Source organism: Musca vetustissima, unplaced genomic scaffold (assembly GCF_032173495.1).
Source record: "Musca vetustissima isolate MV318-11 ecotype Yass unplaced genomic scaffold, APGP_CSIRO_Mvet_v1 utg7861, whole genome shotgun sequence".
NCBI lineage: Eukaryota > Metazoa > Arthropoda > Insecta > Diptera > Muscidae > Musca > Musca vetustissima.
In genome coordinates this window covers 109,034-127,781 of record NW_026878864.1, presented here as the reverse complement: position 1 = coordinate 127,781, position 18,748 = coordinate 109,034, and the positions used below count along the sequence as shown (strand labels likewise).

The following is an 18,748-nucleotide window of genomic DNA, read 5'->3' as shown; positions in this document are numbered from 1 at the left end:
GATTACATGTAAATGGTGCCCCAAAGTCCCTATATATCTTTCGATTTGCACGAAATTTGGCATAACGTACTGAATTGAGCCTAGAATGATGTCTACTAAGTTTCGAGAAAATCGGTCCAGATTTAGGTATAGCTCCCATATATAGTTTTGTCCGATTTCATGTAAATGGTGCACAAAAGTCGCTATATATCTTTCGATTTGCACGAAATTTGGCATAACGTACTGAATTAAGCCTAGAGTGATGTCTGCCAAGTTTCGAGAAAATCGGTCCAGATTTAGATATAGATCCCATATATAGTTTCGTCCGATTTAATATAAATGGGTCTCCAAAGTCCCTATATATCTTTCGATTTGCACGAAGTTTGGCATAAAGTACTGAATTAGGTCAAGAATGACGTGTACCAAGTTTCGAGGAAATCGGTTCAGATTTATATATAGCTCCCATATATATTTTCGTCCGATTTAAGGTAAATGGGTCTCCAAAGTCCCTATATATCTTTCGATTTGCACGAAATTTGGCATAACGTACTGAATTAAGCCTAGAGTGATGTCTGCCAAGTTTGGAGAAAATCGGTCCAGATATAGATATAGCTACTATATATAGTTTCGTCCGATTTCATGTAAATAGTGCCCCAAAGTCCCTATATATCTTTCGATTTGCACGAAATCTGGCATAACGTACTGTCTGCCAAGTTTCGTGAAAATAGGTCAAGATTTAGATATAGCTCCCATGTATAGTTTCGTCCGATTTCATGTAAATGGTGCACCAAAGTCCCTATATATCCTTCGATTTGCACAAAATTTGGCATAACATACTTAATTGAGCCTAGAATGATGTCTGCCTTGTTTCGTGGAAATCGGTCTAGATTTAGATATAGCTCCATTTTATTATAGATTGATTTTAAGTAATTGACGTACTAAGGAACCAATAGAAACAAAACGTTCTGAAATCAGTACAACCTAACCTGTGACAGGTTTGTTTGAAATCGCTTAATATTTGGATAGAGCTTCCATATATATTTTCGCCCGATTTCAAGTAAATTGGGTATCAAACTCCTCATGTTAGTCAGATTGACATCAAATTTTGAACAACGTATTGAGCATAGAATTACGTAGTTGCGTTTTCTAGAAGTACCGACATAGCCCAACGGATGACCTCTTTATACTTGTTTGAAGTCGATTGACATACTTTATGGATAGATCTAGGTAGATTCACAGTTAGGTAAATATCACATATTTTTTTTCATCCAATTTTATGTTAATAGTCCTGTTTAATATACTCATAGTGGTGAAGGGTATCATATAGTCGGCCCCGTCCGACTTTACTACTTTCCTTACTGGTTTTCTAATAAGAATAGTATTGTTACGAATATAACTTTAGATTTAGTCTAATTTAGATGAATTCCGTTAATTTAAGAATTTAAATTGTAACGTAAATTTCTACTACACAGTTTATTCGAATAACTTCACAACAACAACTACTGTATAGATTTTTCTACATCCTTCCATTTCCTCTTTCATTTTCTATTTTGCTATTGACGTACAATACTTTTTGTGAATGTCATCATTGATGATCGCTTAATTCCTCTTTCTTTGTTACTCCCTCGCCTGTATATGTGTTGTTGTTATTGTTCATTCAATGTAAGTTTGTATGTGTTTGTTGCATTGGTAGATTGTTCGTAATCTAGGTGTTACCAGATCGTCTAGAAACTTCTGTAGCGACAGGCAAGGCTCATATAAATAGGGGAAATGGCGAGGCAGTTAGTGAGTTGTGAATCAGATCGCGAATTGAAACCGTCAAGTGCAAAGTAAAGTTGCGTCAATAAAATCATTGTAATATTCGTAATCAGAAAGAACCCGCGTTTTATTTAGTACGAACTGTACTGGGAAATAAAACAACGTCTACACGGGATTAAGTAAAATCCAAGAACGTAACAGTATTGCAAAACTGTTAACTCATTTGGCGCCACAGTCCAATTGTAATTTTTTGTTGTATTATTATGATTCTTTGATATTATAAAAGAGCAAAAATTAGAAATTCTATGATATATTGAATTAATCAACAATAACTAGTCAGAAAGTATCGTTGTTCCCGACAGATATATACCCTCGGTCTATTACTATTTTGGTCAGTGAACCGACATTTCAAGAAGGCACATTTTTAATCGTAAAGAAGTCGGTAAAATTGTTTCCATTCCATTCGTCGTTATCGAAAATGTAAAGCTTTTATGTATTTTATGACAAACAAATCTTTACATAATTGCATATAAATATGCATGCTATGTACAGACATACATATATTCTGATCAATTAAAGTCTATATAGTATACTTATATTTATAGATTATAGAGCCAGGAAATTTCAAAATATTAAACAATATAAATAATTTAAGTATTTTTACAAATGAGCACATATTGTCCGTACATTTCGAAGGAGAATATTCTCATTTAAATTTTGAAAGCTGAATGTTGTCAAAAGTAAAAATATGAAAAAGTTGAAATCATATAGATGTGTGTGACTACCTTGTATAATTATGCCATGTTACCTCCCATAATTAAACCATGATTATGGGTATAATTGTACAAATTTACAAGTGTTTTTATATGATTGTAAACATTTAAAACAGTTGTGTTTAGTTATGATATACTTACGCTTAACTTCCAGTACGTATTTAATTGTACAATTCTTCTGTTCTGTGTTCTCTTCAATAATCTGATTAATTTTTTCCACATTTATTATTTTGAATTGGTTTCAACTTTGAATTTTTTTCTTGACGAAATTTTTAACAGTATTCCATTATTAAGTTAAGTAAAATTTTTGTATGAGAAATTGTCAAAGCATGATGATTGTCTTCTTAAAAAAAGTAAAATGACATATATATTTATTTGGTGTTTCATTTCTTGTTTTGTTTCTTGACAAATATTTGTAGTAGCTACTATAAAATAAATGCGATTTACTTTCACACAAAAATTAAAAAAGAATAATTTATTAAAAAAATGAAAATAATTATAGAAAATATTGTTTTCAACAATTTTCTTTCTTTATCTTGGGATAATGTTAAACAACTTTGTTGAATATATATAGCACTTTTTGTTTTATAATTTTCATTTGCTTATTTTTTTTTTGTTCTTGTTTCTTATATAAATATATTAGAATTATGGTATATTAAATATACATAAATATCTTTTGTTTTACTTGTAAATAAAGATTTATATTGAGTCATAGTGATTGTGTGTACGTGTGTGTATTGGAAATATATTAAGGATTGCTGCTTTTGTGCATGTGTATATATATATAAAACAAAAACAAAAATTACACTTTTTAAAATAAAGAAATTTAATATATATTTTTTATAAAATATAAAGGAAACTATTTAATTGTTATTCAGTTTGTATTCTTAAGCCAAAACGTATTGAGATATTGCTCACTCTGCACCATTATAAGATATAAAATTCCCTCTTTATATATATTAAGATTATTGAATTTTCAGCCAAGAATTAGAATAGACTACCGTTGAGAAACTTGAATGGTTTATTTATATAAAGGTATTTTTTATCTCGGTGTTTTTTTTTTCATTCTGTAAAACCTTTTTTTTAATAAAAAAATCTCCAATCAAAATTTGCAATAAAGAGGGAACTTTTTCAATTTGTTTCTGTTTTTAGAATTGTTTAACATTTCTACTAATATTGTAAATATATGATAAATGTTTTAGTTATTTTTTTATTTTGTAATAAGAAAGGCATATGGTTTCCAATTTGGGGGCTATTTGGTTATTTTTATATGTGTATTTGATTTTATTAAATTTAAATTATTTTATTTATTTTTACAACAAAACACCCAAGCGTTGTTTACTAACTTCCTACTAACTATTTAAAGAGGAGGGGAAAGTATTTGTTCGCTTTAACTTTGTTAAAATCTAGTAAATAGTTAATAAAAAAATTTGAAGAACGTTTTAAGAAGTACAATTGGAACTTGTGGGGATTTAAAACGAAGAAAAATAAAATAAAACAAAAACAATATTAAAAACTGGTTCCATAAAATAACATAAACAAATTAAATTATTTGATTTTATGCCTTGCATTTTCATCAATGTGAAATCTAAAACTTTGCGAGTAGGAGGGGTGATAAAAAAACCATAAAAAATAAAATAAAAAAGATTATAACAGTGTAAATATAATAATGAAAATGGCAAATATCAGAACATAATGGGTTGATCTTTACGTTGATCTATCACGTAACTGGTGAAACGTTTAAGGAACTTTGGATATTCACGCTTATAAATAGCGCGTAAAGCTGAGGCGGGCGCCCAACCACCGGGATTAACTGAAAGAAAAATAATTGGTAAGATAAAACGAAATTAGAATTGACATTAAACAATAAGTGGTAATGAAAATCAGACCTTGAATCAGAAGGTTTTCTTTACGCATACAGGTCATCTATTTATACTTTCTAGGATCTAAAGGCCTTCTGCATGTGTTTTACATATATATATATATATATATATATGTCTTTCTTCTATACACATACGAGCAGTCTGTTGTGTCTAATGCTTATTCACATCTTTCGCAGACAGTTATTTTATTTATATTGCATTTTCTAAGGATGAGAATTGGCCTTAGACAGTAACTGGGAATGCAAATTTAACGTAGAAGCAGAAGGGGTTCTTTCTACAGACAGACCTTGTGCATGCCTTTAACAGGCAGACAACATTTTATAAGTCTTCTATACACAGAAGACTTGTCTGTTATATCCAATGCTTATACAGATCTTCTGCAGACAGAATAACCGTATATATCTTCTATGAACAGAAAAACCTCAAGTTTATTTATGTATAGACCATTATTATTTGTACTAGAAATCTTTACGTCTCTTATAGACACACATATATCCAATGACAGAGAGTTCTTTATAGACATTTGAATGTCAGATGGCTAGTTAGAAAGACATTGAGTAGTTACACGAGCCTTCTAGTCATTTTAAGACATTTTCAAACTGCTTATACTTTGTATTATGAATTCATCGTATTATATTTACATATTACCGATTTTTGTTATTTAAACTTACCCACTGAACAATATGTAACTTTACACGTCAAATCGTCACGTGTCAATTTATCGGATTTAGTTTTTCCGGGAGGCAAATGTGTCTGACAGGCCATTATAACAGTTAAAAATATTCTAACACATTTGCCATTTTTAGACTAAAATGAAAAAGGAGAAAATTAAACAAACATCCTCATTGCACATTCAATTCCCACTTCTTACCTCTTGGTTAGAGTAATCTGTTGAATTATTGCAAACAATCCAGGTATCGACTGCACCCTCATCTAAGCCATCGGTTATTTTACGCATATGCGACCAGAACAGGGCATCTCGCTGACTAGCTGGCCAGACACGTTTGTGAGTCTGTAGGAATAAATATGTGTCGGGGGAGATTTTTTCTAATATTGTGCAGTCCTCCAATGTTGCTAAAACACACAAGAAATTAAATAAAAATATTTTCAACCAAATAGTGTATTTCCCGAAACTCACTTTCCCATTCATTGCGAAATTCGGGCATAAAGAAATAATGACACATTTCCCGTGCCGTAACACCCTTAACGGAATGATAAGCCTTGAGCGGATCCACCACCATACCATTGACTTCTTCTTCACGTTTATACATTTTGATTTCACCTTCGTCGGCGAATATTTGCCAACCATTGCCATCCTGTCCGACACCCTGACGGGCATAATGTAACTGTTCCAGGCACACTCTATCAATCTGTGTAAAATGTGGATGTCAAAAATTCAGTAAATAATTATTAATTTCCTTTTTAGTTAGATTTTTCATTACCTCTTCCCACAGAGCATGTGTCTTGGCCAAGGCACCAGTGCCAAACTCAGCATCGGCATCATCGTTTTCTCCATTTTCGATTGGTGTGGCAAGTGCTGTGTTGTGTGTTGAGATTTGTGATTGCTGTGATTGTAATTTCAATTTGACACGCATTTGCATATCCTCTTCGATTTTATCCAATCCCGTTTCAACAGCATCGAAAAATTCATCTTCCGGTAGTGTGGAATGTGGTCCTTCCTGTAAAGAACGGAAATAGTATTTTTTAATTAAATTTGTAAATTCGATTACATAAATTGAAATAAAATTGTTTAATGTGAATATAAAAATAATAGATGAAGTTCAGACATTATTTGCAGAGATTTCCATTGAGATAGATATTTAGAATATTTTCAAAATAATTTTTTGTACATTTTTTAGATGTCAAGGTTCCTTAGTTGTTCTGTATACAGAAGCCCGTAATCTTCTATAGACATACGACTTTCAGAGATCTTCTGTAAACAAAAGCTGTGCTACAAATATTCAACAGGACTTCAACAGCCAGAAGGCCCTCAACATGTATTGTGTAGCAAGAAGAGTCTCAACTGGTCTCCTACTTTAATTGTCAGATCCTCTATTGTATATCCTGAATACTTTATACATCTATTATACAATTATTAGAACCGATGGAAGACGAGGGACTTTTAAAGGTGTACTAGAGCAATATGAACTCTAAAAAGTTCTTCGATAAAAAGGAGGCCGTCTGAAGGTCCGATTTCTATTTTAGACAGATGGGGTTTCACAGATCTATTTTAAGGGAAAGAAAACCTTTCACAGTTAACCAAGAAGACCTTCTACAGGTTTACTATATCAATAACATTTTCTGCAAAACTTCTACAAGGTAGTAGGTTTTCAACAGGACTTCCACAGCCAAACGACCTTCAACAGGCCTTCTATCGCTCGAAGACTATTTACAAGTCTTCAATAGCAAGAAGACCCTTAAGACAACTCCTACAGATATGACCTGTTGAAGGTCTACTGTCTATAAAACTCCTAAGACATGAGACCTTCCACATATTCTTCATCTTCTGTACACCTTGGAAAATTTACATGTCTGATATGGTAAGAATCTCCTTGAGAAGTCGACAGATTTTTTCTACAGGTCTTTTAGTGTCTGATTTTCTATGGGGGAAGAGCTTTTATCGGCCTTCTATTGGTGGCAGACCTTCCATAGACCTTCAAAGGTCATCTAGAGCGAGAAGACATTTTAACATGTATTTTATAGATCGTGGCCATAAAACTTGGAAATGTATTATTAATGCAGATGATCTTCTAAAGGTCACATATAGGCGGATGAACATATACACATCTAATATATAAAAGAGCTTAGTGTTAAGTGAGTGAGTGAGTGAGTGACTGACAGATCATCGCCCAGACGAAACGGCTAAAGCTAGAAGCTTGAAATTTTGAGTGTGGGTTGGTGTTGGTGTGTAGGCGTGAGATAAGGCTGGGTTTTTGGAAATTCGAACTAGAAGGGTACGAAAAGTACTAAAATGTACCAAATATGGTACCCTTTGTATTAGGCGAACGGGAAGAGCTAGAATTCTGAAATTTGGAATGTGGGTCACTGATGTAAAGTTAGGAAGATGTACAAAAGCGTTTTTGGAAATTCCTACTAGAACGGTACGAAAAGTACTAAAAAGTACTAAATGTGATACCATTTGTATTTGGCGAACCGGTAGAGCTAGAACTCTGAAATTTGGATTGGTGGTCGCTGAGTGTAGGATAGATGTACCAACGGGTTTTTGGAAATTCGAAATAGAAGGGTACGAAAAGTACTAAAATGTACTTAATTTGTACAATTTCGTAGCATGTGAATTGATAGAGCTAAAAACTTGAAATTTGGAATGCGACTTAGGGATGAGATGTAGAGTCTATTTAAGGAGATGGTTTTAAAAGCGTGTACTCATGTGTACGAAAAGTACTATATGATACTATATTTGGTACAAATTTAATTTGGAGATACAAATCGAGCTGGAATCCTGAAATTTGAAATTAACATTAGGAGTTGGACATCTGAGTGTAGGATTGGGAATGTACGTAGTTTTGGAATTTTTTTATCCAGTTTTAGTAATTTATATTCATGGGTACTAAATGGTACTAAATTTGGTACAATTTGAATTTTATGCGAACCAATAGAGCTAGAATCATGAAATTTGGAGTCAGGATAACTGTTGGGGTGTAAGATCGAGATATGTAGGAAGTTTTAAAAATTTTTACTAATGTGTACTAAATTTGGTACAATTTGAATTGTGGGTGAACCGATAGAGTTGGAATCATAAATCTTGGATTTACGATCAGTCTGGGGGTGAAAGTTTTGGTTAAGTGGGACGTTTTGGAAATTCGTACTACTGTGTACTAAATTTGGTACAATTTGAATTGTGAGTGAACCGAAAGAGTTGTAATCCTGAAATTTGGATTTAGCATCTCTGTTTAGGGTAAGTAAGAAGTTTTCGAAATTCGTACTACTGTGTACTAAATATCGTACAATTTGAACTGTAGGTGAACCGATAGAGTTGAAATCCAGAAACTTGGATTTAGGATCACTGTGAGGGTGTAGGATTGGGGTCTGTAGGAAGTTTTGGAAATTCGATAGAGTTGGAATCTTGAAACTTTGATTTAGGATCACTGTGGGGGTTTAGAATTGGGGTATGTAGGAAGTTTTGGAAATTCGTACTACAGTGTACTAAATTTGGTACAAATTGAATTGTGGATGAACCGATAGAGTTGGAATCCTGAAACTTGGATTTAGGATCAATGTGGGGGTGTAGGATTGGGGGAAACTCGTATTTATGTGTACGAAAAGTAATAAACGGCACTAGATGGATTTGGGTGAACGGAGAGAGCTGGAAACCCATAATTTGGACTAATGGTTGATGTTTGAATATAGAATTGAGATATGGAAGCATAGTACCATTGTGTACTAAATAGTACTATATTTCGTACAACTTGATTATGTGTGAACGGATAGAGCTGGACTCCCGAATTTTTTAATTAAAATTACTGTTGGAGTGTAAGATTGACATAGTTTAGGAAATTGTTAATTATAGAAACAAAAAGTACTAAATGGGTCCGGAAATCTTACAAATGTGTGAACGGATAGGGCTGTATTCTAAAATTTTGAATTAATATTACAGTTTGAGTGCAGAATTGGGATATGTCGGTAATTTTTTAAAATTCGTCATTATGTGTACTAAATGGTAAAAAAATTGGTACAATTTTGATTCGAGTTAACGGATAGAGATAGTAAACGTAAATTTGTAATTAAAATTGCAAGATTAAGGAAGTATTGGAATTTCGTACCTATGGATACGAGAAGACCTAATTGGTACTAAATATGGTACAATTCGTTTTGTGTGAGCGGGAATCCTAATATTTGGACTTAAAAATAATTTGGAACAATTTGGACTTTGGTGGAAGTAAGATTAGGATTGATGGATTGATGTAGTTTTAGAAATTCTTACCTATGAGTATGAGAATTACTAAATGGTACTAAATTTGAAACAATTTGGATTTGGTTGAATCTTGAGATTTGGAACTTAGATTACTGTTGAAGTGTAGTATTGAGCTATGGAGACAACTTTGGAAACTCGAATTTATGTGTACCAATAGTATAGAATAGAAAATTCACTAAACTTGGATAACGGAGAGAGCTGGAAACCTAAAATTTGGAATGTTGGTCATTGACAGAGAGTTAGAAAGAAGGACCAAAGGGTTTTTGGTACCAAATTTAGTGGAGGTGACGGTGTTCGAAAAGCTCTAAATGGAATTACATGTGGAACCTGTACGTTTTTGCTAAAGTGTGGATTTCGGAAAATAGTGCTTATGTGTATGAAGAGTAATTAATGGTAATAAACTTGATATTAAATGTAGGAATAGAGGTGGAATTCAGAACTATAGTACAACTAATTATACGGTATTCACCATTTCCATATGAAATATTTTTTATTCCCTTTCCGCATACGAAGTAGCGGGTACTTTGCTAGTATGCTATAAAGAGAATACCTTCTATATGCATTTTATATATAAAAGGCATTCCAAATGTTTTCAATAGGATAGGTTTCTATGAATACGTCCTCCTCTCTAGATTACATTACATTGGTATTTATTTAAGACTTCTCTAAATATATGTCCTACTATATATCATAAATACATGCAAATCCTTCCACACTCTTTCATTTCCATTTCATAAAAATCCATGAAAGATATTTTTAAATTTTGTTTTTTTTTTTATAATTTTTTTTTATAAAAATTAACGAAGAACAGCCAAAAAATTCAAATAGAATAATTAATAGCACGTCTATTGTTGAGAATAATTTTTTTGTCCAGCGCGTAACGTGACTAAAATAATTGTTTTAAAAAATAAAAGATTTTATTAACGGACGCAAAGATGGGCGAAAAATGTTAAGCGTGAGTCAAATAAACTCAGAATAAAAAAGCTGAACATCTTCACGCATTCGCCCAGGAAAAAAGAGACGAATATTTTAATGCAAATTAATAAATTTGCGTCATTCGTTGTCGTACGACCGATCAACAGTTTTTTTTACTTTATTGCCAAAATCGTATGGCTGAGGTATTCAAAATAAATTCTATAAACGGGATTTGAATGAATAAAACAATTGTCCATATGAATTGATTATTTTCTATTTTGCGTAATTTCAAGAAGGCGTTTTAGAGAGATTGTGTATTTATCAGAAATACACACACACACACTTACATATTATGTGTTTGGAATTAATAGTAACAGGTGTAACAGAATTTCTTAACGAAATAGCCAAAAAATAATTCTTTATTTACCGCTGTAATTGATTTCCAAAAATTTTAATAATGAGCCCTGAAAAAATGTTTGTTGTTACATTTATGGCATAACTGGAAATACCAAACGGGGTAAAACGGTGTGTTCGGTTCGTTCCCAAAAATTTTGTTTAAGCCAACATTTAAGGTCGCCTGTAATATTATTGGCCATCAACTAATTAAAAATGCAAGGCAAGTGTTATCATTTTTAATTATTTACTGGACAATTATGGGGTGGTAGGGGGAGTGTTATTTATTTATTTTATTTTTTTTACATTAAAAGAGTTGACACTTTAAATCTACAGGTGACATATGTCAAATAATCACAACTTTAAATTTTAATTTGATCTTGACATTTTGTTAAATATTGTCTTAGGTTTTATGGACTCTTAAATATCTTAAATGGATAAATTCTATAGGTCGTCTTTAGATTGAATACCTACTACAGGTATCGTATGTAAATTATAACATACTTCACGAGTAAGATGGTAATCTGTTGTTTATATTAGTCCTCAATGACCCCCTTAAATTTTTTCAAAAAATCTTAAATGGTTATAGGGATCGGAAAAACAAACAGATCTAGCCTATAACTCGACCTTTCTCTCGTAATGTATGATATAACATGTTTTCTTATACTTTCACAATGGAGTAGCTAACATAATATAAGACATTGGCAGATTTTTACAAAAGTCGATCGATATTTTTCAGAAAAAAAATCTTCAAAATCCATGATTATTACTCGAATGTGTTCTCTGAAAAAATAATAAAATATTCATACATATAGTATTGATGCTTCTCTTAAAATTATTCGGAAAAAATTCCCGTTTATTTCTCTGATGGTACTTTAAAATTCCATGCTTATAGATTTTAGCCCCATTAAGAAATAAACCTTAAAAAATTCTTTCTCATAGTATCGATGACCAGAATATCTTTGAAACACCATCTAAAAACAGAAGAGCGTTAGAAGGTCTTCTGTACCGTCAGAAGACCATTCAAAGTTATTTAATATACCGAGTTACGACGACGATGGATAGTTTACATATGTTGGGTTCCAGGACATAATAACATAGAAGGGAACGAGAAAGCCGATGCATGCTCGAGGGGGCTCACAATCGTCCAATCTTCCGATTGAGATATCAGTGCAACCACCCATTGGCTATATCATTGGACTTTTAGCACTAATGTACTTTAAAATATTCGTATAAAAATCCAGTCTTTGATAGTCCTTTGAAAAAGTATTCAGTGAAAAAATGCAGAAATTCTCGCTCACAACCATTTTTAAAAATCCATGATTATAGCTCTAAAGGGCGATTAAAAATTCTGTTTTAAAAGATCCTCGCTCATAGCTCCAATGGATTATAACAAATTAATTATAAAGCTCTGATGATATTTTCCTAATATCCTTTTTCCTACAAACCCTTCGCTTTTAGCTATGATGGTCCTCTGAAAAATTAATCGTAATAAAAACAGGCTCATAATTAAAAAAAAAGCATTAATGCTCTAATGGTCCATTGAAAAATTATTCTAAGAAAAATTCTTTCTTCCAAAGTCTATAAAAAAATATTTTTAGCTTCGATGGTTTTTTGAATGATTATTTCGAAAAAAACGCTCACAGCTCTATTGGCTGGCCACTTGAAAATGCTAGTCATAAGACCCTGATGGTCCTTTAAAAAATATTCTTAAAAAATGAAAAAAGATCTATGATTTTAGTAATAAAGGCCCTTAAAATTTAATCTAAAAATCAACGCTTTTGGTTCTTACCATATTATCGGTTGAAATATAGAATTTAGGAATTTTATTTAATTCGAACCCACACTAGTTCAAGAACTCTTGAAGATATAGGCGATTTTTTGTGTCAGCGTAAAGTATATATTTCAAACTTTAAACTCGAAACTAATAATCTAATCGGTATCAAATTTTAAAACGTTATTCTATCGTATGAACTAGGATAAATGTAATCGGTCAAGATCTTCCTTATTTTCTAACATAGTTTGTGGTCGAAAATATGGGATTTAAAAAAAAAATAATTCATATGTCCGGTTGAAAATCATAAAAATTTGAAATCGAGAAAATAACAAACTTAAACAACTTCTTTCTTCATTCGTTCTTAAAATTGCAATATCATTTGTGAAAAAAAAAAATACTTACAACCAAAACATCTTTGCTTTTATTATTAATTTTAAGTCCTTTGATCATATGACTGATGGATGGCATGATTAACGAGAAACTTCTTTTCTTATACCTCAATTACACAAATATGCTTTACAATATACAATTTTTGGCAATACAATAATATTTTGAAAACAAGTTACATTCACACATTCACAAAAGAGAAAAAAATTGTATTATGAAATATTGAAGTTTACATCAAACACTTAAAAGCAAAAGGTGGGTAATGCACCACCAGAAATTAAACACTTGCAAACAACAGAAATTAAATTGGAAAAAAGTAATTGTTTAAAAATATTCACAACAACAACAACGTAAGTAATGAAACAAATATAGTGCACAAACAAAAATTACACTGAACTAAACGAAGATATCAATTTTATTCGCTTTACTATACGTTGTTTTGTGTTGTATTTTTGTAGTAGACAAATTTTCGTTGGGTATGAGCGTGGCTTGTTGTTGATGGCTTTAATGTTTGTGGCTAACTGAATTGCCAAATGGCCAACAGGTATTCTGTTTTCCCTAGCCATAAGCAAGCAAAAAAATCAATTTAGCATGCTCGGGCTTCTCCCCAAAAGAAGAGGGAAGTATATTTCAACTACACTGTAATATGACTCGGAAAGGGAGTTTAATTCGTTTGAAACATATTTATGTTAGCAATGCGCCAAAGGGGTTGGATAGGTTAGTTCATTGCTCTGTAATCTGTTGCACACATGAGAGGAAAACATTGCTATGGATTCATCAAATAAATGGCGACTAGGTTAAATTTTTGTAAAATAATAGACAAATGCAATAGAGGAAGGTGAACACTGTCAATGGGACCTTTAGATCCTAATATTCTAACAATATCTATACTAATTTTGTATAAAATACATTTTATTGAAATTTATATTCTTATATTAAAAAATAAAATATGCTGAAGAGAACAGAAATCTAGCTTATACTAAATTAGGTAACATTTATTTATTACTTTTTGTACTCGAGTTGTACTTATTCCAAATTTCATGATTCCAGCTGAATAGGTTTACCGAAATCCAAATTTTACCAAATTAATTATAAATTGTCAAAACTTCCCTATCCTGCACTCCAACAGTAATATAAATTCCAAATTTCATGATTGGAGCTCTATAGGTTCAACCAAATCCAAATTTTACCAAATTTAGTACCATTTTATACATACTCATAGAAATTTCCATATTTATCTACATAGTAATCCAACAGAAATTAAATTTCCCAATTTCAGGATTATAGCTTGATCCCTTCACCCAAATCCCAGTTGTACAAAATTTAGTACCATTTTGTAGTTCTAAATACCCCAACTGTTGAAGTGTAGAGCAGTAATCTAAAATCCAAATTCTCCAGCTCTATCGTTTCAACCTAATCTAAATTGTATAAAATTTAGTTCGCATTAATACAAATTTCTATAACTACCTAAATCATACAATCCAATAGAAATATTCGTTTCTAATTTCAGGATCCCACTCCAATCAGTTCACTCAAATCAAAATTTCAACTAATTTAGTACAATTTAGTTCACATTAGTGCAAATTTCCAAAACTTTCTACATACGCCAATCCTACACACCAACAGTGATTCTCACTCCATGTTACAGGATTCTAGCCCTATCGGTTCACTCAACATTATTTTTTTTCATACCAAATTGAGTGACATTTAGTTCACTTTTCCATAACTACCTACACCACGTATTTTCCAAGTATTCCACCTCTATCAGTTTACCCAAATCCAAATATACTACCATTTAGTACTTTTCGTACACGACAGTAAGTTAATTTCAAATTTACGCTCCATCCGTTCTTCCAAATTTAAATTGTGCCAAAATAATTACTGTTTAGTAATTTTCGTATAGATGGCCAAACCTACTTCTCCGACAGTAAGTTAATTTCAAATTTACGCTCCATCCGTTCTTCCTAATTTAAATTGTGCCAAATTAAGTACTGTTTAGTAATTTTCGTATAGATGGCCAAACCTACTTCTCAACCTTGATTCGAATTCCAAATTTCAAGTTTTTAGCTCTCACTGTTCTCATGCTACGAATTTGTACCAAATTTAGTACATTTTAGTACTTTTCGGATACTTATAGTTCTCTTCGTGTCGTTCTAGAATGAATTTTCAAAAAAAAAAAAAAAACAGTCTTATTTGACCCCTTTGGACTAAAAGTAACCATCACCCCAAAAAAGGTTTAGCTCCAGCCGCTCCGCCTGGGCGTCCATGAATCCTTAAGTCAGTCAATCACTGTACTCTATTATTAGTATAGAAAAAACCTTCTGGCAGTCATTTTACGATGACTAGATCCCATATAAGGTCCGATTTTATAGAGAAAACACCCTCTTATGGAAAGATATTTCAAATAATATTTAAATATAATAATAAACAAAACCCCTAAACCAGTAACAAATTAATAATTCTTCACTTAGTATGGTCTAATCAACTATGGAAAGCAAGCCATCAGCTCCCCCTCAGTAATTCACGAAAAATTAAAAATCTCTTAAATTTGTTTTTGGATTGCACTTTACGATGTCTGCATTACGATTGTATGTTTCCTTGTAAACCGCTAAAAAAGAGCGGTTAAAATTTGAACTTGACCGACAATCGACTAATTCGGCAAACAGGTTTTTTATGTTGTGTGGCCACCACCAACCAATTCAGTCTGTGGAAAAAAATTTGGTGTGGCGGAAACCAAAACGAACTCGGTAGCGCACAATTACAATTTAAACGTTGTAAAAAAGCAACCATACAAAACATACTAGCTAGGCTAGCTGCTAAATAATTCGATTGACGTGCGTACCAAAAGTTTATTGGCATTGACTTTAGCTATGCAAAAAATGAAGAGACATGACATTACAATGCCTTTAATATCGAACAATTATGCTCTTTGTTGTTTGAGGTTGAGTTTTATTTTGGATTTTTGATAAAAGTGTAAATTTTCTGTATGAGCAAAAGCAATTCAAAAAGCTAATTTTTTTACATAAAAAATTACTTAGTTAAAATCGGGTAGTTTGTTCGCCTTATGTTCCAAAAAAATTGTTGGCCAAATTTTAACCATTTTATGAGGGATGCACAAGAAGGAGTGGACCGACTTGTCCCATTTTCGGCCATAATCTACGATGTTTATATAAGATGTACACGTTTTAAAAAATTTGACCCTTTGATGTACACGTTTTAAAAAATGTGACCCTTTGTGGGGGTGGTACCAGAAGAACTGGACCGACGGACACCGAGGCTTATCTAGGTAAGGTAAACATATAACGATGTGCAAAATTTTTATGAAATTGAAAATTGCGTTCGCTTCAAGTATTCACAAGATTGATCCCTTTATGATGGAAGAACTAGAATGAGTGGGAAGATATGTTCCATATTTCAACATTATACAGTCATGGTTATAATATGGGGTTTTGCATAGTCCATTCACGTGGTATAATAAAAAATCACCAAAATTTAGGTAATTTTGAAGGGATGGTAGGGAAATAAATTGCTAACAACAATTTAATAAATATTGTTATTTCATTATTAGAATTTGTAAAATATTTCGTAATTATTTTTTCATAAATATTTTGTAAAATAATAATTAAATAAATACATTATTAAGTTTTTGTGAATGCATGCACATTTTATCATCAGCTATGAATCTTGTAATATTTACAAAAACAATACCCCATACTACAATAGTTCAATCATGCAATAAAGTTGTTGTTCACCTTATATATTATTTATAAATAATAGTAATATTGTTGTGTATTTATAATCTAGACTTCATTTAGATATTCTCTAAAATTTATAATTGGATTACGTCTGTTAAACTTATTATTTGTCTACAATAAGTAAGATTGCTAGTAATGGTCATTCACTTATGGCTCGTTGACCTCTTTTTTTCGATGCATACATAATATATTTGCATACCAGTAAGACTTGTTGCCAATGGTTGATTGCAATATCTCCATTTCGACTTGGGGGGATAACAAAAATTACATATATACAGTCGATGAGGGTGGGTAGGTTGATAATTTTTTAATGATATTAAAATAGATAGTGAAGAAGAGTTTGATGCACTTACATATATTACTTTAATTTTTTCTTTATGTTAACTTCTACACAAAGGAAACAAATATGAATGAATATTTTCAATATTTTTTGTTATAAAATATTAGATATGAAACATGGTCTTATTTTTTTAATTTAATTTGGTAATTTACGCTTTATGTTTTATCGTGGTGGCAACGTATAAATGTTTGGCCTGTATCTTCTTTTCTGTAACTTTTAACTACTGAGGGTGGTAATTGTTTTTCAATAAAGTAAACTAATTAATTTATAATATTTAAATATACAATTCCACACACTTGAATTCACTATGCTATATCCTAATCTGCTAAATGTTTAATTAATTAATATGGTTGTGGTAATGTAAGTCGACTATACCATTATCACAGCGGTTTAATTGATTTATTTTATAAATTTTCCAATATGTTTGGTTAATTCACAATAAGATGCGAGCTGTTTAATATTTGATCCTAAAAGTAGGCTATACAATTATATATGCCAATTAATATTATGTGTATTTTTCTTTTTTCAATTTATTTCGACATATTTCATATGAAAAGTAATAATAGATTTGCGTCAGGTGATAGCTTCTATCATATTTCAAAATTAAAAAAGAGTTTAAAATAAAATTAAAAAAGTTGAAAATTATTAATTTTGAACTTGTACAATTTGATGAAAATTGTTAAAATTTTGTTTTTTTGTATTTAATTTAGAAAAAGGTTTAAAAATTCCAACAATCTCGAATTAGTGTTAGGTACTGTGTAGGATTGAAGAGATGTAAGTAATTCACACTGTTATTACATTTAGAACAATTGTCATGTTCGGCCGAAACTAACTTTTAATTTCATCCTGGCGGTTTAGTTTGAGAGGCACTCTTCCGGTCGCGTGAAAGTAGGCTATACAATTATATATGTCAATTAAAATTACATATGTGTATTTTTCTTTTTCAATTTAATTCGATCTTCCGATTTATTTCGACATATTTCATATGAAAAATAATAATAGATTTGCGTCAGGTGATAGCCTCTATCATATTTCAAAATTAAAAAAAAGAGTTTAAAATTAAATTAAAAAAGTTGAAAATTAATAATTTTGAACTTGTACAATTTGATGAAAAGTGTTAAATTTTTTTTTTTTTGTATTTAATTTAGAAAAAGGTTTAAAAATTCCAACAATCTCGAATTAGTGATAGCTTCTATCATATTTCAAAATTAAAAAAAGAGTTTAAAATTAAATTAAAAAAGTTGAAAATTATTAATTTTGAACTTGTACAATTTGATGAAAATTGTTAAAATTTTGTTTTTTTTTTTGTATTTAATTTAGAAAAAGGTTTAAAAATTCCAATAATCTCGAATTAGTGTTAGATATTGTGTAGGATTGACGAGATGTAAGTAATTCACACTGTTACTACATTTAGTACAATTGTCATGTTCTATATTTTCTTTTTTTACAAGAACCAAAAATAATTCTGATGGCAGAACTCGTAAAATTTGAATACGAAGCTATTTAAATAATTTTGACTGTATACACTAATTGGTATTGCACACAAATTTACCCTCTTTTCTATATTAAAAGCTCATAGATTTACCAAAATTTTGAATTTTTTTGATTTTTCTTTTGATATGTTTCGTCCATAATCAGGTCTTAACATATAAAATCGAAATAATATATATCTATTAGCTGTATATTAAATATAAGCTCTAAAACATATTGTTACTCGTGGGCAACATTGGGCCACAAAGGGTTAAAAAATCTTGTTTTTAGACCAAGAAAGGGGGACACTCCCATTAAGCTTTTTTCAAATATGAAAAAAGCCATACGAGCATATTGAAAATATTGCAAAGATATGTAACATAGC

The 18,748-nt window shown here is 31.1% G+C and overlaps 1 protein-coding gene across 1 annotated transcript; it reads right to left on the bottom strand.

Annotated features, from left to right (window-relative positions):
- Positions 1–4,127: 4,127 nt before the first annotated feature.
- On the bottom strand, positions 4,128–12,893 carry LOC133323632 (ceramide transfer protein-like). Its single transcript, XM_061532546.1, has 6 exons — positions 12,814–12,893; positions 5,836–6,072; positions 5,532–5,763; positions 5,265–5,467; positions 5,065–5,200; positions 4,128–4,323 (listed from the first exon to the last, which is right to left on the bottom strand). Exons 1-6 carry the CDS (start codon positions 12,877–12,879, stop codon positions 4,196–4,198), a joined length of 1,002 nt encoding a protein of 333 aa, XP_061388530.1. The 5' UTR covers positions 12,880–12,893; the 3' UTR covers positions 4,128–4,195.
- Positions 12,894–18,748: the final 5,855 nt, after the last annotated feature.